Source organism: Onychostoma macrolepis, chromosome 17 (genome assembly GCF_012432095.1).
Source record: "Onychostoma macrolepis isolate SWU-2019 chromosome 17, ASM1243209v1, whole genome shotgun sequence".
Lineage (NCBI taxonomy): Eukaryota > Metazoa > Chordata > Actinopteri > Cypriniformes > Cyprinidae > Onychostoma > Onychostoma macrolepis.
The window spans coordinates 787,835-810,701 of NC_081171.1; the positions used below are offsets into that span (position 1 = coordinate 787,835).

The 22,867-nt window shown below is 36.4% G+C and overlaps 1 protein-coding gene across 1 annotated transcript in view; it reads right to left on the bottom strand.

The window, feature by feature from the left end:
- LOC131522692 (ryanodine receptor 3) overlaps positions 1–22,867 on the bottom strand; it is a 188,814-nt gene that overhangs the window by 59,677 nt on the left and 106,270 nt on the right. The window contains 11 exon segments of the mRNA XM_058748334.1: positions 60–150; positions 6,715–6,935; positions 11,528–11,697; positions 14,408–14,528; positions 15,643–15,751; positions 15,847–16,033; positions 17,127–17,262; positions 17,480–17,583; positions 18,815–18,947; positions 20,654–20,768; positions 22,030–22,303. Of these exon segments, the coding sequence (XP_058604317.1) occupies positions 60–150; positions 6,715–6,935; positions 11,528–11,697; positions 14,408–14,528; positions 15,643–15,751; positions 15,847–16,033; positions 17,127–17,262; positions 17,480–17,583; positions 18,815–18,947; positions 20,654–20,768; positions 22,030–22,303 (1,661 nt within the window).

Consider the following 22,867-nt stretch of genomic DNA (forward strand, 5'->3'; position numbering starts at 1 on the left):
GAAGAAAACTCTTCTTCTGTCAGAGTATATGAATCATGAGACTTGTGAGTGCTGTTTACCTTCAGAGGCATCTTACAGTATTCAGACAACAACGGCACGTCAAACACCAGCCGGCGCAGCAGATGCTGGAGCATGGAGGGCCTGAGGTACCTGAACACAACACAAAATGAGTTCACAGCGATAGCAATAACTATAACAATAATTATACCGATAATTACAGTGATGACTATAGTGAAAACTGTGATGATGACTGCAGCAATAATTATAGCAATAATTACACCGATAATTACAGTGATGACTATAGTGAAAACTGTGATGATGACTGCAGCAATAATTATAGCAATAATTACACCGATAATTACAGTGATGACTATAGTAAAAAAACTGTGATGATGACTGCAGCAACAACTATAGCAATAATTACACCGATAACTACAGAAATGACTATAGTGAAAACTGTGATGATGACTGCAGCAATAACTATAGCAATAATTACACCGATAACTACAGCAATGACTATAGTGAAAACTGTGATGATGACTGCAGCAATAACTATAGCAATAATTACACCGATAACTACAGCAATGACTATAGTGAAAACTGTGATGATGACTGCAGCAATAACTATAGCAATAATTACACCGATAACTACAGCAATGACTATAGTGAAAACTGTGATGATGACTGCAGCAATAACTATAGCAATAATTACACCGATAACTACAGCAATGACTATAGTGATAACTGTGATGATGACTACAGCAATAACTATAGCAATAATTACACCGATAATTACAGTGATGACTATAGTGATAACTATAACTATAGCAATAACTATACCGATAATTACAATGATGACTATAGCGATGAACATAATGACAACTATAATGATAGCTATACCAATAACTAAAGCGATAATTATAACAATAATTATACCGATAATTACAGCGATGACTATAGTGATAAGTATGATGATGACTACAGCAATAACTATAATGATGACTATAGCAATAACTATAATGATAGCTATACCGATAATTACAGTGATGACTATCACTATTGTTGGCTTACTCTGAGTTCGATTGCTTCAGTCTGTTGTGCTGCTGTGAGGTTTGTGTTTGTAGCTCCGTGTACCTTCGCTTTTATTGAATCTCTACCTTACTTTCAATCCCTTTTGTCTAAAGTGATAAAATATAACTTAATTCTCACCATATTTCTGGTGTTATCTTTCAAACTAATCTAACTAATTTGATCGTTCGCTTTAAAACCGCGAGTGCAGCTTGTTAGCCCGTTAGCTTGTCACTTGCGGTTCCATTTGCATTCTATTCGCGCCTATTATTATTTTATTTTTTCCTCGCTCCGTTTTCACGAGCTCATCAAACAACAGTGGTAAGTGGTAAGTTGTTGGTATCATTCATCAATCAAGGTGAGTAATGGCTTCTTCTCCTGCTATTGTTGTTTGCACTGTCTGCCACATGTATAGTTTATCTGTCTCTGTCAGCAGCGAGGATTCACATGTGATAAATGCAGGGAAATAGTTAGGCTGACAGAGAAGGTTTTAGAACTAGAGACACGCATCCAAACTTTAGTTGAGGACAGTAAGAATGTGAGGGCTGTAGATACTGCTTTGGATGCGACTAGCTCAGGGAGTCCTGTACATTGTTCGGTTTCGGTTGAGCCCGTGCAGCAGGGCAACTGGGTGACAGTGAGGCGGCATAGTCGCGGGTCAAAACACCACTCTTCCGTTCGATCAGAACATCAAACAGGTTCTCCCCACTCAGTGAAGCACCCACTGAGAAACCTGATGAAAGTGCTCTAGTTATTGGCGATTCTATTGTACGGAACGTGAAAATAGAGACACCAGCCACCATAGTCCATTGTTTACCAGGAGCCAGAGCGCCTGACATCTTGGCAAATTTAAAAGTGCTGACTAATGCTAAACGTAAATTCAGTAAGATTGTTATCCACGTCGGCGCTTAATGATGTTCGACTTCGCCAGTCGGAGATCACCAAAAATAATGTTAAAGAGGTGTGTGAACTTGCAAGCACGATGTCAGACACTGTAATATGCTCTGGTCCGCTCCCTGCTTACCGTGGTGATGAGATTCATAGCAGACTGTCGTCACTTAATGGCTGGATGTCTAAGTGGTGCCCGCAAAATAACATAGGCTTTATAGATAATTGGAAGAATTTTTGGGGCAGACCTGACCTGTTGAAAAGAGATGGTGTTCATCCCTCCTGGGTGGTGCCGCTCTTCTCTCTAGAAATATGGCACATAGTCTTAGAGTTTGTACTTGACTAACTGGAGCCCAGGTCAGGAAGCAGACAGACTGGCTAAACCGATCGTCTGCTAGCCGCCTCATGTCACCAAAGGCAGTTAACTCTCAGCACATAGAATCTTTTCATCTAGATATCACGCTATAGAGACTGTGTCTGTTCCCCGAACTAGAAAATACAGAAAACATCCAAACCAAAGTAATAGTAACAATTTAATTGATGTTCAACAAATAAAAACCGATATAATACAGATAAACACATGATAAAGCTTGGCTTATTGAATATTAGATCCCTTTCTTCAAAAGCACTTTTGTAAATGATATGTTCACTGACCATAAACTAGATGTGCTTTGTTTGACAGAAACCTGGCTAAAACAAGATGATTACATTACTTTAAACGAGTCTACACCCCAAGATTACTGTTACAAACATGAACCGCGTCCAAAAGGTAAAGGGGAGGTGTTGCTACAATTTATAGAAATATTTTCAGTATCTCTCAGAGGTCAGGTTTCAAGTATAATTCGTTCAAGTAATGGTGCTTCATATAACGTTATCCAAAGAAATAAGTGTTAATGATAAATCCCTGTGATGTTTGTACTGGCTACTGTATACAGGCCACCAGGGCACCATACAGACTTTATTAAAGAATTTTCTGATCTTCTATCGGAGTTAGTACTGACTGCAGATAAAGTCCTAATCGTTGGTGATTTTAATATCCATGTTGATAATGAAAGAGATTTGTTGGGATCAGCATTTATAGACATTCTAAACTCTATTGGTGTTAAACAACACGTGTCAGGCCCTACTCATTGTCGAAATCATACTCTAGATTTAATACTGTCACATGGAATTGATGTCAGTGGCGTTGAAATTTTACAGCAGAGCGATGATATCTCAGATCATTATCTAGTCTCCTGTATATTCCATATAGCTAAAGCTGTAAAGCCAACTTCTTGTTACAAATATGGTAGAACCATCACTTCTACCACAAAAGACTGCTTTATAAATAATCTTCCTGACTTATCTCAGTTCCTCAGTATATCCAATAGCTCAGAACAACTTGATGATGTAACAGGAACTATGGACTCTCTCTTTTCTAGCACTTTAGATGCGGTTGCTCCTTTACGCTTAAGGAAGATTAAGGATAAGAGTCCAACACCGTGGTATAATGAGCACACCCGCGCCCTAAAGAGAGCAGCCCGGAAAATGGAGCGCAGCTGGAGGAAAACTAAATTAGAGGTATTTCGTTTAGCTTGGCGGGAAAGTACCCTATCCTACAGAAAAGCATTAAAACTGCTAGATCTGATTACTTTTCGTCTCTTCTAGAAGAAAACAAACATAACCCTCGGTATTTATTCAATACAGTAACTAAATTAACGAAAAATCAAGCATCAACAGGTGTTGGCATTTCCCAAGAGCATAGCAGTAATGACTTTATGAACTACTTCACTTCCAAGATCGATACTATCAGAGATAAAATTGTATCCTTGCAGCCGTCAGCTACAGTATCGCATCAGATAGCGCACTATAGATCCCCTGAGGAACAATTTCATTCATTCTCTACTGTGGGAGAGGAAGAATTGTATAAACTTGTTAAATCATCTAAACCAACAACATGTATGTTAGACCCGATTCCATCTAAACTTCTAAAAGAGCTGCTTCCAGAAGTCTTAGATCCTCTTTGGCTATTATTAATTCATCGTTGTCATTAGGATATGTCCCCAAAACCTTCAAATTGGCTGTTATTAAGCCTCTCATTAAAAACCACAACTTGACCCCAAAGATCTAGTTAATTACAGACCGATCTCAAATCTCCTTTTCTGTCAAAGATACTAGAAAAGGTAGTATCCTCACAATTATATTCCTTCCTAGAGAAAAATGATATCTGTGAGGAATTCCAGTCAGGATTTAGATCGTATCATAGTACTGAGACTGCTCTCATTAGAGTTACAAATGACCTGCTTCTATCATCTGATCGTGGTTGTATCTCTTTATTAGTTCTACTGGATCTTAGCGCTGCGTTCGACACTATCGACCACAACATTCTTTTGAATAGACTAGAAAACTTTGTTGGCATTAGTGGAAGTGCCTTAGCATGGTTCAAATCGTACTTATCTGACCGCCATCAGTTCGTAGCAGTGAATGAAGAGGTATCATATCGATCACAAGTGCAGTATGGAGTACCTCAAGGCTCAGTACTAGGGCCGTTACTTTTCACGCTTTATATGTTACCCTTGGGAGATATTATCAGGAGACATGGTGTTAGCTTTCACTGTTATGCTGATGATACTCAGCTCTATATTTCTTCGCGGCCCGGTGAAACACACCAAATTGAGAAACTAACGGAATGCATAGTCGATATAAAAAACTGGATGACAAATAATTTTTTACTGCTAAATTCTGAAAAACAGAGGTGTTAATTATCGGACCTAAAACCCCACATGTAATAACCTAGAATATTATCTAACACTTGACGGCTGCTCTGTCAATTCTTCTTCATCAGTCAGGAACCTAGGTGTGCTGTTCGATAGCAATCTGTCATTTGAAAGCCATGTTTCTAGCATCTGTAAAACTGCATTTTTCATCTCAAAAGCATATCTAAATTGCGACCAATGCTCTCAACGTCAAATGCAGAAATGTTAATTCATGCGTTTATGACCTCAAGGCTAGACTATTGTAATGCTTTATTAGGTGGTTGTTCTGCACGCTTGATCAACAAACTACAGTTAGTCCAAAATGCAGCAGCTAGAGTCCTTACTAGAACCAGGAAATATGACCATATTAGCCCGGTTCTGTCAACACTGCACTGGCTCCCTATCAAGCATCGGATAGATTTTAAAATCTTGTTAATTACTTATAAAGCCCTGAATGGTTTAGCTCCTCAGTACTTGAGCGAGCTCTTATCACATTATAGTCCTCCACGTCCGCTGCGTTCTCAAAACTCTGGCCGTTTGATAATACCTAGAATATCAAAATCGACTGCGGGCGGCAGATCCTTTTCCTATTTAGCTCCCAAACTCTGGAACAGTCTACCTAACACTGTTCGGGAGGCAGACACACTCTGTCAGTTTAAATCTAGATTAAAGACCCATCTATTTAGCCTGGCTTACACATAACGCATTAATACGCTTCTATTATTCAAATCCGTTAAAGGATTGTTAGGCTGCATTAATTAGATCAACCGGAACCGGGAACACTCCCCATAACACACGATGTACTCGTTACATCGTAAGTTGAATGGCATCTACGCTAATATTTGTTTGTTTCTTTCCTAGTCTGTTTCTCAGTTCGTATCCGATCAGATGGTGGATCAGCACCAAGAGATGATGTCTACAGCCCTGATCGTCAGCGGAGACCAGGACACCCAGATGACCCCCAGAGATATATCCCTAGATATATCAACCAAAAATAACAAAATAACTAAAATATAATAAAATACCTAACTACATAATACTACTATTGTTAGAAATTGCAACAAAATTAAAATAGAAATATAAACTTTTGAACTGCGGGTTTCGTCTGGTCAGAGGAGAACTGGCCCCCCGACTGAGCCTGGTTTCTCCCAAGGTTTTTTTTTCTCCATTATGTCTCAGAGGAGTTTTGGTTCCTTGCCGCTGTCGCCTCTGGCTTGCTCAGTTGGGGACACTTAATTTCTAGCGATTATCGCCGATTTGATTGCACAGCTACTATTTAAACTAAACTGAGCTAGACAATGACATCTCTGAATTCAATAATGAAATGCCTTTAACTGAAAATTGAGTGTTTAATCTTATCATTATACATTACTGACACTCTATCCTCCAGTTTGATACTGTTAAGTGCTTTGACACAATCTGTATTGTTAAAAGCGCTATATAAATAAAGGTGACTTGACTTGACTTGACTATGGTGATAACTATAATGATAATTATAGCAATAACTATATCGATAATTACAGCGATGGCTATAGTGAAAACTGTGATGATGACTACAGCAATAATTACACCAATAATTACAGCGATGACTATAGTGATAACTATAACGATAACTATAGCAATAATTATACTGATAATTACAGCGATGACTATAATGACAACTATAATGATAGCCATACCGATAACTAAAGCGATAATTATAACAATAATTATACCGATAATTACAGCGATGACTATAGCAATAACTATAATGACAACTTTAGCATTAACTATAATGGGAAGTAAAATGACAACTATAACGATAACTATAACAGTAATGATAAAATCTATAACGGAAAAAACATTTTGAAAGTGATTCCAATGATATCATTCCTCTGTGTCGTTATTGTTATAGTTGAGGTGTGAACGATTATTAAAAATGTATGATAAGAAGTGATCCTCTTTGTTGTGAAGGAGCCTTAAGTTCATTCAAGTGCAGTTGATCAGACCTCGTTACTGTATGATAACGAGCAGCTGTTCTCACTTGCAGATGGCCAGCAGACACTCCTCGATGGCATCGCGCTGGGCTTTGGTGAGCGAGCAGCCCTTGGACAGACGGTAGATGGTGTAGAGCGTGGAGTCGATGAGCGCGGCGTGATGCTCAGTGCCGGAGAAGTGAGGAGCGCAGCGGGTTAGCAGAGGCAGCACGGCTGAACCGATGTACCTGTTCATAGCCAGAGCCGTTTCTGTGGTGCGCAAAGCCTCCTGGGAATGAACACAACACCACAGAGATGATTCATATGAATCAAAAGGACTCTGTATACTGTAAATAATGGAATACTGTAAATGATTCATCACATCTGAAGTGTTTGAATCAGTTTTGGTGATTTTTAGTGCATTTTAGTGCAAGTCAGTTCACACAGCTGTAGAGAATCACATTCACTGGCAACATTAACCACAAACAAGCACGACACTTGACTGTCCAATGTTTTGTTTGTCAAGAATGTTTGTGCATCTTTCTTTAAAGTAAATGCCACTTGATTTGTCATTTTGTATCTAATACAAAGCGATTTTTTAAATGCTTGACTCTTTGGGGTCTCTGTTATATTTATGCATTTAGCAGATGCTTTTATCCAAAAGGACTTACAAAAAAGGAACAAAAGCAAATCGTCAAAATTCGACGTTTGACATTCAATCATGTCAGAAACAATATGGTGCCTGTAAGTTTAAAATCACACCCACCACTCGCTTACAAACAAACAAAACGAAAAAAAAAAAACACAAAGTAGAATAAAACAAACCAAAACAACAACAACATAAACAAAAAACAAAACAAACAGCAAAACAACAAACCAAACCAAAATGACGAAACAAAAACCAAAACAAAACAAAATAAAACAAAACATCAAAAAAAACAAAAAAATAAAACAAACCAAAACAAAAAAATAAACAAAAAAAAAAGAGACAAAATAAAACAAAACAACAGAACAAAAAAATGAAACAAACCAAAAGAACAAGCCAAAACAAAACAATACATAAAAATTTGAACTGAACTGAATTTATCCGAATAATGACACTATCGTCTTTTGTAAAGCTGCTTTAGAGCTGAAATTAAATTTATAGATTCAGAAGTGATTAATTTTACTACATTAACACTGTGTATTACTGTGAAGCTGCTTTGAAACCATCTGTACTGTATAAAGTGCTATAGAAACAAACATGGCTTGACTTCTACTGCCATAAACCCTGAGTCAAATTCAGGGCATCGCAGCGATCGTGTAAAACGTTTCCCAGTGTGCACGGCTAATTTAGGAGGATCAGTCAGTGATCCCTTAAACAGACAGAATTAGTGTGTTTGAGCTCAAACATGATCTTTACAGAGCAAATGCTGCACGCACACACACACACACACACACACACTCAAACACACTTGTTAACCGTCCAATTAAGCCAGGCTATGTATTGTGTATTTAAGCAGAACCAGCAGTTCTCACTAGAGTTCTCAATATAATATCGAACCGTTTGGTACGACATCCACGGTTCAATACGCGCTTGTGAACTGCGTATTTTTGGTTTTGCGTTTATAATTTCCGTGTTTTATTTCCTTTCAGAATTGTCTATGTGCCGTGAGTTCACGTGCTGAGATGAGGAAACGCTTACCCGCTTATATTTGAAAAAGCAACATACGCCGAGCATCTTCCCTTATAATGACTTGCAATGATAAGACTTTCTAAACCTGTTTTCCAACAAAAGAAAACATTATAACTTTTTACTTCACAACATCAGTCGAGTGTTTGAAATAACTTCCTTTGGTCCAGAAGTCCTTTCCAGAAGTCATAGATCCTCTTTTGGCTATTATTAATTCATCATTGTCATTAGGATATGTCCCCAAAACCTTCAAATTGGCTGCGTTAAAAAACCCAACTTGACCCCAAAGATCTAGTTAATTACAGACCGATCTCAAATCTCCCTTTTCTGTCAAAGATACTAGAAAAGGTAGTATCCTCACAATTATATTCCTTCTTAGAGAAAAATGATATCTGTGAGGAATTCCAGTCAGGATTTAGGGTTAGGGTTAGGGTTAGGTTCCAGTCAGGATCGTATCATAGTACTGAGACTGCTCTCATTAGAGTTACAAATGACCTGCTTCTATCATCTGATCGTGGTTGTATCTCTTTATTAGTTCTACTGGATCTTAGCGCCATGCTCGACACTATCGACCACAACATTCTTTTGAATAGACTACAAAACTTTGTTGGCATTAGTGGAAGTGCCTTAGCATGGTTCAAATCGTACTTATCTGACCGCCATCAGTTCGTAGCAGTGAATGAAGAGGTATCATATCGATCACAAGTGCAGTATGGAGTACCTCAAGGCTCAGTACTAGGGCCGTTACTATTCACGCTTTACATGTTACCCTTGGGAGATATTATCAGGAGACATGGTGTTAGCTTTCACTGTTATGCTGATGATACTCAGCTCTATATTTCTTCGCCCGGTGAAACACACCAAATTGAGAAACTAACGGAATGCATAGTCGATATAAAAACTGGATGACAAGTAATTTTTTACTGCTAAACTCTGAAAAAACAGAGGTGTTAATTATCGGACCTAAAAACCCCACATGTAATAACCTAGAACATTATCTAACACTTGATGGCTGCTCTGTCAATTCTTCTTCATCAGTCAGGAACCTAGGTGTGCTGTTCGATAGCAATCTGTCATTTGAAAGCCATGTTTCTAGCATCTGTAAAACTGCGTTTTTTATCTCAAAAACATATCTAAATTGCAACCTATGCTCTCAACGTCAAATGCAGAAATGTTAGTTCATGCGTTTATGACCTCAAGGTTAGACTATTGTAATGCTTTATTGGGTGGTTGTTCTGCACGCTTGATCAACAAACTACAGTTAGTCCAAAATGCAGCAGCTAGAGTCCTTACTAGAACCAGGAAATATGACCATATTAGCCCAGTTCTGTCAACACTGCACTGGCTCCCTATCAAACATCGGATAGATTTTAAAATCTTGTTAATTACTTATAAAGCCCTGAATGGTTTAGCTCCTCAGTACTTGAGCGAGCTCTTATCACACTATAGTCCTCCACGTTCGCTGCGTTCTCAAAACTCTGGCCGTTTGATAATACCTAGAATATCAAAATCGACTGCAGGCGGCAGATCCTTTTCCTATTTAGCTCCCAAACTCTGGAACAATCTACCCATCACTGTTCGGGAGGCAGACACACTCTGTCAGTTTAAATCTAGATTAAAGACCCATCTCTTTAGCCTGGCGTACACATAACACACTAATACACTTCTATAATTCATATCCGTTAAAGGGTTGTTAGGCTGCATTAATTAGATCAACCGGAACCGGGAACACTCCCCATAACACACGATGTACTTGTTACATCGTAAGTTGAATGGCATCTACGCTAATATTTGTCTGTTTCTTTCCTAGTCTGTTTCTCAGTCCGTATCCGATCAGATGGTGGATCAGCACCAAGAGATGATGTCTACAGCCCTGATCGTCAGCGGAGACCAGGACACCCAGATGAGCCCCAGAGACATATCCCCAGTGAAGACCTCGATTAAAATACATTAAAACTAAAAAATATAACAAAATAACTAAAAATATAATAAAATACCTAACTACATAATACTACTATTGTTAGAACTTGCAACAAAATTAAAATAGAAATATAAACTTTTGAACTGCGGGTGTCGTCTGGTCAGAGGAGAACTGACCCCCGACTGAGTCTGGTTTCTCCCAAGGTTTTTTTCTCCATTCTGTCTCGGAGGGAGTTTTGGTTCCTTGCCGCTGTCGCCTCTGGCTTGCTCAGTTGGGGACACTTCATTTCTAGCGATTATCACCGATTTGATTGCACAGATACTATTTAAACTAAACTGAGCTAGACAATGACATCTCTGAATTCAATAATGAAATGCCTTTCACTGAAAATTGAGTGTTTAATCGTATCATTATACATTACTGACACTCTATCCTCCAATTTGATACTGTTAAGTGCTTTGACACAATCTGTATTGTTAAAAGCGCTATATAAATAAAGGTGACTTGACTTCTTATCACAGAATGACGCAGAAAATATATTCTATACTGTAGTAAAGGCTATGTCGATTAGAAATGGCTTACAAATATACTTAATCATTTTAAAAAACCCGAGATGGTTTGAAGAACACAGATATACCATATGAAGAGTTTATTTGCAAAAACAGATAACGCCGTTTTTTTTTAATTTTCAAAAAACGTTTTTTATTATGTTAGCTGTTTTTTTAAAGTAATTTTTTAACCTAGTCAAAATAACCCAACTGCAGTTTGATTTAGATTAATTGGAATGGACAATGAAAAAACATGATTTCTGAGAATTGTTAAAAACGGAGTTATCCGTTTTTGCAAATGAACTCTTCATATATTGTCACAGGCGAGTGTTTATTGTCCTTATGTTTCATCATTCAAAACGTTTATCGTTATTTCTTCTTTTTATTCAGTTACAGCGATAGTGATGTCTTTATCCGTATTAGGGATTTCCTGGAACGTCATCAGTTCTATTACTTCTGTGATGCATATGTGCGACGGCGCCCTCTGGCATCCAGTATGAATGAAACACATATTACATGTGCTTATAGCGCTCAATAATGGCCAATCCATCCTATTTTTTAAACACTGATGTGTCAAGCCATCAGAACCGAACCCGAAACCGTGGTTAAAAAACCGAGGTATGTATTGAACCCTGGGCTAACTGTATTGTTGCATCCCTAGCACATACAGAGATGAAGTTTGTGAGAAGCAATTTAATGATTATTTTCAGCCCCTTTGGGCCAAAGCGTGAAGCACTGACCGTGTCCAGCGAGGCGGCGGCTCTCAGGTCCAGCAGGAATCCCACCTCTAACAGATGCAGCAGGAAGCTCTGGTCCTCGATGCCATACACGCGCTCCAGGAACAGCACCATGGGGGCCTTGTGGTCCGGACAGAAACTGGCCGACACGTCAGGCTCGGTCACGCTGCCATCTGACGGACAGATCACACACACTTCAGTCCTGTTCAATCGCTCACACACGTCATCGAAACAGCCACATGCAAGTGTTATTTTAGTATCATTGAGATACTATTATAGGCTGTTATTATTTTGAATTAGATTTTATTTGTATTTTTCTTTTTTGCTTCAATTTTCAAGTTTTAGTAATTTTGTTGTTTTTGTAATTTTTATGAGTATTAATACATATACAGTTTTTATATATATATATATATATATATATATATACATATATATATACAGTGGGGCAAAAAAGTATTTAGTCACTCCCACTTAAAAAGACGAGAGAGGCCTGTAATTTTCATCATAGGTATACCTCAACTATGAGAGACAAAATGAGGAAAAAAAATCCAGAAAATCACATTGTAGGATTTTTAAAGAATTTATTTGCAAATTATGGTGGAAAATAAGTATTTGGTCAATAACAATTTTCATCTCAATACTTTGTTATATACCCTTTGTTGGCAATGACAGAGGTCAAACGTTTTCTGTAAGTCTTCACACACTGTTGCTGGTATTTTGGCCCATTCCTCCATGCAGATCTCCTCTAGAGCAGTAATGTTTTGGGGCTGTCGCTGGGCAACACGGACTCCAAAGATTTTCGATGGGGTTGAGATCTGGAGACTGGCTCGGCCACTCCAGGACCTTGAAATGCTTTTACGAAGTCACTCCTTCGCGTTCGGGCGGTGTGTTTGGGATCATTGTCATGCTGAAAGACCCAGCCATGTTTCATCTTCAATGCCCTTGCTGATGGAAGGAGGTTTTCACTCAAAATCTCACGATACATGGCCCCATTCATTCTTTCGTTTACACGGATCAGTCGTCCTGGTCCCTTTGCAGAAAAACAGCCCCAAAGCATGATGTTTCCACCCCCATGCTTCACAGTAGGTATGGTGTTCTTTGGATGCAACTCAGCATTCTTTGAGTTTTACCAAAAGTTATATTTTGGTTTCATCTGACCATATGACATTCTCCCAATCCTCTTCTGGATCATCCAAATGCTCTCTAGCAAACTTCAGACGGGCCGGACATGTACTGCTTAAGCAGGGGGACACGTCTGGCGCTGCAGGATTTGAGTCCCTGGCGGCGCAGTGTGTTACTGATGGTAGCCTTTGTTACTTTGGTCCCAGCTCTCTGCAGGTCATTCACTAGGTCCCCGTGTGGTTCTGGGATTTTGCTCACAATTCTTGTGATCATTTTGACCCCACGGGGTGAGATCTTGCGTGGAGCCCCAGATCGAGGGAGATTATCAGTGGTCTTGTATGTCTTCCATTTTCTAATAATTGCTCCCACAGTTGATTTCTTCACACCAAGCTGCTTACCTATTGCAGATTCAGTCTTCCCAGCCTGGTGCAGGTCTACAATTTTGTTTCTGGTGTCCTTTGACAGCTCTTTGGTCTTGGCCATGGTGGAGTTTGGAGTTGGACTGTTTGAGGTTGTGGACAGGTGTCTTTTATACTGATAACGAGTTCAAACAGATGCCATTAATACAGGTAACGAGTGGAGGACAGAGGAGCCTCTTAAAGAAGAAGTTACAGGTCTGTGAGAGCCAGAAATCTTGCTTGTTTGTAGGTGACCAAATACTTATTTTACCGAGGAATTTACCAATTAATTCTTTAAAAATCCTACAATGTGATTTTCTGGGTTTTCTCATTTTGTCTCTCATAGTTGAGGTATACCTATGATGAAAATTACAGGCCTCTCTCATCTTTTTAAGTGGGAGAACTTGCACAATTGGTGGCTGACTAAATACTTTTTGCTCCACTGTATACACATACACATACACACACATTATATATATATATATATATATATATATATATATATATATATATATATATATATATATACACACACTTTATTTCATTTAACATTTATTTTATTCCAAATATCAAAAATATTTTTATGGTTGTATTATAACTCTGGGACATACAGCAGGCTTCCAGTTTTTAATGAATAAACTCATTTATAATGACTACAGTCTGACTCAAACTCTAAAAAAATAAATAAAAACATACTGCATTTTTTAACTACAAAAATGGTTTATTTATGAATTGATTTTCCATTTGAGGTCGTCTCAGTGGATTTTGTCAGATTTAGTGCACTTCTGGAGACAGACTGGTTCCCAAACTAACTAATCCTGATCTGCAGTAGATGAGGCAGCAGAAAGAAGTATTTATCTGGGATAACCTTTAAAACTATAATACACTAACTATAATAACTATAACATAAACCGTACCATCTTTATTATTTGCTGTGAATATACTGCCTTGGTTGCACTTTTTATTAATATTTTGAATTTGTTTTTATTTTTATATTTCCTGTTTAAATTTACATTTTTTGTATTTTTTTTTTTTATGTCTATATAGCTTATTAATTTTTATTTCAGTTTTAGTTATTTTAGTACATCAAGTAAACTGAGAAATGTTGCCTTGGCAACTAGCTGAAATTTAAAAAAAAAAAGTTAGCAATTTATTTAAAAATATTTTCTTTCAGTTAGCGTTTATTTTAACTCAAGTAATAGAAATGTTTTTCTTCCCAACTAAAGATAAAAAAAATTTTAAATTACAGGAAAAAAAACAGCAAGAAAATGTCATCATGCTGCTGAATATACAGCAGAACTTGCAGAAGGATGAATTATGATGAAGCTTTTTAAAATGTGAGAATTAGGAGAGTGTTTGGCACCTTTATTGACGACGGGCATCTTGAGCGGGATGCTGATGATGCCGACCAGATCCTCCGTGGGAACGAGAGAGCGAAGGATGGCACGAATCCTCAGAGCTTCACCTTTACCCTTATTGATGAGCTGAGAGAGCAGATCAGCCAATCAATCAGTCAATCAGAGTATCAGCTCACATCACGATCAATCAGCATCCATGTAGGGCTGCGTGATTTTTCTCATTTTTTCGATTAATTTGAATGCAATGTTTTGTCAGTTTTATTTTTTTTTTCAATCAAGGAATCACAGTTTGAATAAAAATATTAGCAAAAGTTAAAATTAGATAATATAGCAATACACAGAAAAACAATGCAGAACTGCTACTGTATGTCTGATAATTGATGTTTAATGATGCTGACAGACTGAAAGCTGTTAATAATCATCTATTACTGCTGTTACACTGACAGTCAGGAAGAGTCTGAATCATCTGGACTTTGAGTCGACCTCTAAACCTGAATGTCTACATTTTGACTAAGAAATATTATGCATTTTTCATATTTTATTTTATTTCTGGACATACAGGATATGTTTAAGAAAAGTTTGTGCAATATTTGCCTTCATATTTCATGCACCTTTTTTCTGCAAAGATATTTAACAAGTCACCTATAAAAAAAAGTTACATTAAATAAACAAATAATTTTAAAATTAAAATTAAAAATAAAACACTAAAATAAAAGTAAAATAATAGCAATCAAAACAAAACAAAACAAAACACTAAGGATTCATAAAAATCATAAAAATGTAAAATTATAAATCTACTAAAATAAATTATAATGTTAAATTAAAATAATTTAAAAATAAGTATCAAAATATAAGTTAATAAAAATTAATATAAAATTTAAATAATTCTAAAATCACAAAACTAAAACACTAAAAAAAATTATAATAAAAAAGTAAAACTAAAATAAAAAATAAAAAATGAATCAATCAAAATAAAACACTAAAAATGAATGAACGGGTTGTTTTAACTCAAATGCCACGTTTTTAGACACCGTTTCATGCCTGAGACGCTGCAAAAAATGCGAGACGCATATCGTTAACTCAGTGTTTAAGAGAATGTTACTTGAGTCGTGTTGTAGTTATGTTTTTAAGTTGACTAGTTAAACATTAAATAAAAACCTTGAATCTGTCAAACTTTCTGAAACAAATCAAGATTTTTTTCTGCCATATCGCCGATGTTTTCCATCAGTAATCTACTCACGTGCATCTCGGGAGCGCAGCGGCCCAGCAGATCGATCAGAGCCGAGTAGAAGGACAGGATGGCGTTTCCCATGTGAACCACTTCCTCTTCCTCCTCGCCCTCCGTGGAGCTGCAGCAGAGAGAGACCGAGATCAGCAGCAGCAGTGTGTGTGTGTGTGTGTGTGTGTGTGTGTGTGAGTGTGTGTGTGTGTGTGTGTGTCTTACGTGTCTGAAGCGTGAGTCGGTCCGGTGCTGGGCAGATCCAGGCTGGGGTTCTCTGAGATCTTGATGGCCTCCTTCATCGCCGCCAGCAGGCCGTTTCCTCCTTCTCCTCGCAGAGCGGGACCGAAACACTCGGGCCGACGAATCAGGAGCTTCACCACCACACTGGAGTTCTCCTCCACGCTCTCACCTGAGACACACACCTGACGCTCAGAATTACACTGGAATACTGCAGAAAACCGTCTCCACCTGATGTGTTCATGAGAACAAAACCAGCACTGCATAGGAAACTAAATCAATTAAAGCAAAGCAACTCAATTAATATAAAGAATAATTAACTCACATACATTAAAAACACTAATAATTAAATAATAAAAATGTAAAAAAAAATTCATTAATTAAAAATTACATTTTAAATTAAAATAATTAAATCATAATTATGTCAAATTAAAATATATCAATAATTTTAAAAATAAAACACTAATAATTAAATCACAAAATGTCCAATTAAAATACATTTTAAAATAAAACAATCAAAATAAAACACTTACTAATAATTCAATCATAAAATGTCAAATTAAAATAAATAATTTTAAAACAAGAACAAACTATAAAAACACTTTCAAATAATGATTTTAATCATGCAAGATAACAAAAGTCTCAAATTATTTTTATAAGTAAAAAAATCTAAATAAAACACTTACTAATAGTTAATTAAATCATAAACTGTTAATTTAAAATATATTTTAAAACAAAAACTATTAAAAACACTAATAATTAAATAATAATCACACATATAATCACAATAATCACACATCAAAATAAATTATAAAACCAATTAAAATAAAACCCTACAAATAATTAATAAAATCATAAAATGTTAAATTAAAATAAATACGTTTTAAAACAAAGACTATTAAAAACTAATAATTAAATAATAAAAATGACAAATCAAAATATATTTTAAAATCAATTAAAATAAAACACTTACTAATTAAATCACGAATGTGTCAAATTAAAATAAATAATTTTAAAAATCCTAATAACCTACCCCTAAATATAATGTAGAAACTTAACATTTTCTGTAAAGCTTCTTTGCAACGATTTGTATCGTGAAAAGCACTATACTATACTATAAACTTGAATTGAATCAAAAAAATAAAAAAGTATCAATAACTGGAACGCTGTTATGCATCCGGACACATGATGTTTGGGAATGATCATCTTTTGTGGCAGATCCATCGTATAAAAAGCACGTTTTTATCCAGCATTTTTTTGTTTACCGTTGACAAACACGGCGAACCGCAGGAAGGACAGGTATCGCTCGCCCTCGATAGGGTTCCAGCCGATGTCTGGATATCCCTTCATGAGGAGCATCGGACAGCTCTGCAGACCGCAGCCGGCCAGGTACGTCACGACCTGAGCACAAACAGATGAATGAATACATCATAACAACATGCATATGATGCAGCATTTCACAAGCTCAGTTACATCTAAATTCATTTCTGAGATGAATGAGCAAACGGTCACTCGTTATACAAACAGAGTAACACTGTAACTCCAGGATTCAACCGAATGTTCACTACTCAGGGGACCAGATGTGAAAGCAAAGCCGTCTTATGCTGTAAACACTCACCTTGTCCAGGTCGGGCTCCTCCAGCGCCAGCGCCAGACCGTTGTTGTCCATCACCGATGAAGCCGCCACGTCTAGAGGAGTGGATCCTCTCATGGACGGAGACGCTGAGAACGCAAACACACGCCTTATTATACACATACACACATACATGAACAGCTGATTTTTAATTCAGTCATAAAAATGACAAATAAATAAAATAAAATGTAATTTAAAGTAAAAAAACTATCAAAATAGAAACACTCAGCAACAATGAATTAAATCATAAAATGTCAATTAAAATAAAATAAATAATATATATTTTTTTAAAACAATCAAAATAGAAACACTTAGCAACAATGAATTAAATGTCAAATAAAATAAAATAAATCATTAAAAAAAAACAATCAAAATAAAATCACTATAGCAATAACGAAGCAATAATGAATTAAATCATAAAACATCAAATTAGATGAAATAAATAATTTTAAAATAAAAACAAAATCAAAAACCACCTACTAATAATTAAATCATAAAAATAAATATTTTAATAAAACAATTTAATAAATGAAAACACTTAAATCATAAAATGTCAAATTAAAATGAACATTTTAAATAAAAACAAATAATCAAAATAAAACATTTGCTAATAATGAATTAAATCATAAAAATTTCAAATTAAATATTTGAATATTTTTAAATAAAACATTCATCCATATTTTTGAATCCTAAAAAACTGAATTAAAATAAACAGTTTTAAAATCAAATCAAAATAAAACTTAACAATAAATAATTAAATTAGAAAAAATGTCAAATTAAAAGAAATCCTTTTAAAATAAAACACTTAATATATAAATCATAAGTCAAATAAATAACACAATTTAAAAAGCACTTACTAATAATTAAATTATTACAATGTAAATTTAAAATAAGCAATTCTAAAATAAAAATAAACATTTACTAATAATTAAATAAATCATAAAACTGTCAAATATTTGTAAGTAAAAACAACCAAAATAAAACACTTACTAAAACGATGTTTACTGTATTTGTTTATTTGTCTGCATGTGACCTACATGTGTTGTTAAATTATTGAAATATTAAGTGATTTCAAAGGGGTTCAGCTGATGAGAACATTTGTGAACTGCTGTTCAAAATCATAAAGTAAAGAAGGAGAAACGAGTTCTGATTGAACTCACACTCACACACACACACACACACACCAGCAGAGGGCAGTATGGACCGCAGCAAACACACCAATCATCAGTTGGTTCATCTCTTGTGAGGGTTTTCCAGCTGTTTGTGTCTCTCTCTGATGTCTGTGCTGTATTTGAGTGTATTGGAGGCGTCTGCACTCACCCAGGCCCACGCTGCTGTTCTCCAGCAGGTAGCTCAGGTGATCAAACATGGCCTTCTGATTCTGACGACTGATGCGACAGAAGTAGCACAGGAACCGACAGCAGCTCGCCACCATCTTCGGAAACGCGATTTCCTGTTCCAGAAGGAAACAGAATCGGGATTGGTTCAGTGTGAATGCAGAGCAGAGCTCGTGAGTGTGTGTGTGTGTGTGTGTGTGTGTTTGGATCAATACTGGACAGCAGAGGCTCAGGCTTATTAAAACACTGCAGGACGTCAGACAGAACAGAAAGGCCATCAGTGTGTGTTACTGCAAACACACACACACACACACACACACACTCTCTCTCACGCACACACACACACTCTCTCACGCACACACACACACACACACACACGCGCACACGCACACACACACACACACACACACACACACTCACGCGCACACACACACAGAGAGAGAGAGAGAGAGAGAGAGTATGATTGTGATACTATTATAGTTTTTATTATTATGAATCAGTTTTTATCTTTATATTTTCTGTCTTCATTTTAATTTTAGTTCAAGTTTTAGTAATTTTATTGTTTTGTCATTTTAAGTAGGTTTTACACATTTTTGTCATCTGACACTTGAAAGACTAACGAACTGCTTCTTTGAATGAATCAGTCAGAAAGACTCACTAGTTATTCTGAATCAGTCTAATGAATCACTCTAGAGCAGCGGCTCTCAACCAGAAGAGACATACAATTATTCAATTATATTTTAAAATAAATCTAACTCAATTCAAGTGCTTAAAAACAAAACAAGATGCAAACTGAAATCATATTTCTTTTTCCCCTTCAGTTGTGTTTAGTGAAGAACACAGCAAATCAGAATCTTGAATCTTTTGGAATCATAAAGTGAATCGTGGTTAACTGTTAACATGTCAACATTCACAAATTCTATTAATAAAAAATAATTACTTAAACTGTCACAAACAGAGTAGAAATACAGTCTTCTGTAGAGCTGCTATACAGCTTATGATGAATTTTACAACATTAACACTTTTACATTTATTTCTGTGAAGCTGCTCTGAAACAATCTGTATCATATAAAGCCTACATATAAAATATATAATAATAATATTTAAAGGGCTATAGACATGTGACTTGACCTGGAGTTATTAAAGTGCCCTTATTATGGGTTATGAAAGGTTCATATTTTGGTTTTGGGAGTCCCTAACAACAGGTCGACATGCATGCAAGGTCAAAAAACACTTTAATTTTTTTATAATATGCATTTATTTTCACCTTATTTGCTCAACGACTCCCAAACGATTCATTTTTCCAAACCCCTCCTTTATGTGACGCTAATCTGCTGTGATTGGTCGATTTCATTTAAAGCAGTGTTTGTGAGCACAGTGCTGTTTTGTTTACAGTGTTGCCGGGGAAACAGATATTTTTAACGCTACAACAGCGGCACCCAGTGGTGAAGAATGAATTTGCATTTTCATTCAGACCAACGCGAAAATCAAGTTTCCCAGGTCTGCGCGCAACAAGTGGAAACAATATGCTAATGTTTCATGCTGACGTCAACATGAAACGACTTGGGATTCGTTTTAAAAACGACTCGTTTCAATGATTCAGAGTCGACTCTTTCTTTTGAGAGACAATAACTTTATACACAGTGCACTTTCAGATTTAAAACTCTGAGTTTCAGAGCTGTTACACACTGCATGAAAGCTCATCTTCAAAAATACATAATAGGGGCACTTTAATTTATAATGTTGTGATATTGAGGATTATGAAAGCGGTGAGGTTTTGTTCAGTCTTGAGAAGTTGCTGAAGTTTGTGTCAAACACACACCTGAGACTTTCCTCCACCCAAGACGTTCACCATCACCTCCATGACAGTCTCGTGCATCCCCAGAACACGCATCAGGTTAGGATGCTGGTAGAAGACCTTGTTATTCATGATGTCCCTGAGACACACACACACACACACATCAGATTCACACTGTTAAACACACTCATCTGGAGCTGCACCTGCTCTCTGAAGCAAGCAGAATGTTTCTGAAAGAAGCGTCTTCTGCTCATCAAGGCTGCATTTATTTGATCAAAAATACAGTGAAATATTATTCTAATGTAAAACAGCTGTTTTCTATGTGAATGTGTTAAACTGTAATTTATTTCTGTGATGCGCAGCTGTATTTTCAGCATCATTACTGCAGTCTTCAGTGTCACATGATCTTCAGAAATCATTCTAATATACTGATTTGCTGCTCAACAAACATTTCTGATTATTATCAATGTTGAAAACAGTTGTGCTGCACAATATTTCTGTGATGCATTTTATTTTTCAGGATTCACAGATGAATAGAAAGTTCAAAAGAACTGCATTTATTTGAAATAGATATCTTTTCTAACATTATAAATGTCTTTTAATTAAATGTATCCTTGCTGAATAATTATAATAATGAACAAGTATTAATTTAATTTCTTTTTAGTTGTACTTAACCCAAACTTTTGAATGGTAGTGTAAAGTGTATAACGAATTACATTTCTTTAAATTGCATTTTATTATACATTCACATAGAAAACAGCTATTTTAAATTGTAATAATATTTCACTGTTCTTACAGTATTTGTGATCAAATAAATAAAGCCTTGGTGAGCAGAAGAGACTTCTTTCAAATATATTAAACAAAAAAAAAAAAAATTCATAATCATTCCAAACTTCTGAAAGGTAGTGTCAAGATACATATTCAAGATAAGATCCATGAAAACAAGTCCTAACATGTGATGTATGGTATTTGAAAATCTGGAATCTGAGGGTGCAAATTAAAAATCGAAATATTGAGAAAATCATCTTTAATGAAGTTCTTAGCAATGCATATTACTAATCAAAAATTAAGATTTGATATATTTACGGTAGGAAATTTACAAAATATCTTCATGGAACATGATCTTTATTTAATATCCTAATGATTTTTGGCATAAAAGAGAAATGTATAATTTTGACCCATACAATGTATTGTTGGCTATTGCTACAAATATAGCTGTGCTGCTTATGACTGCTTCTGTGCTGCAGGGTCACATATGTAATGCACTTCAAATGAATCTTATTTTGAAAAGCAACTGGAAAGCAAGACAAAACTTCTCTTTTTTGCAGTGTAACTGCTGCATATTGTATTTTGTGGCTGTGGATGGACTGAAGAGGGAGTTGTGCGGAGCTCGTCCTCACCCGAGGCCGTGGATCATCAGCTGCTCCTCCTCCTTCCCCATGCGGACGCTGAGCAGCGAGCGGATCTGGCCCAGAGACGCCAGCAGGTGGATGGTGTCGTGGACGGAGGCGGCGCTGATGGTGTAGGTCTTCCTCATGGCTCGGAGCAGTTCTCCGATGCTGTCATACTGTCGTCTCAGCAGACTGAACATCAGACGAACCAGCTCTGGATCCTGGATGTGCGTCTCCTGAGCCCAGCTCACCATCGTCTGAGAGATCAGCTCCTTCAGATTCGCTTCACACACACACACACACACACACACACACACACAAGAAGAATTAATGCATTCATTTAGTGCAATTAAATGCATGTGCATGTAACGCAGCGCTGTTCCATTGATGCAGTGTCTGATGATCATGATGCAGGACGATTGACTGTGTGATGGAGTCTATTAGAATGCAGTTATACAACCACAAAAACACCTTCTTATATTTATATCATATGATATCATATGCGTGTGTAATAATAATGACAGTGTTGTGTTGTGTCTGTCGTCGTGATGTGTGACTGTCATTACCAAATAAAATGCGTGTTAAATGCAATGTGTTTTACACGGTCCAACTTGATCTCATGGCAATTCGTACATATTTTACTAGGTGGCTACACCACACCTAACCCTGCCCCTAAACCTACCCTCACAGAAATCGATCAAAATCATGATTTATAGTGCATATATATATTCTCTGGGATTGAACTCATGATCGCATAATGGCATATCATCATATAATGCAATGCTCTACCAACTGAGCTACAAGAAACTTGAATTATGATGCAGATAAAAGAGTACAAAGCATTAAA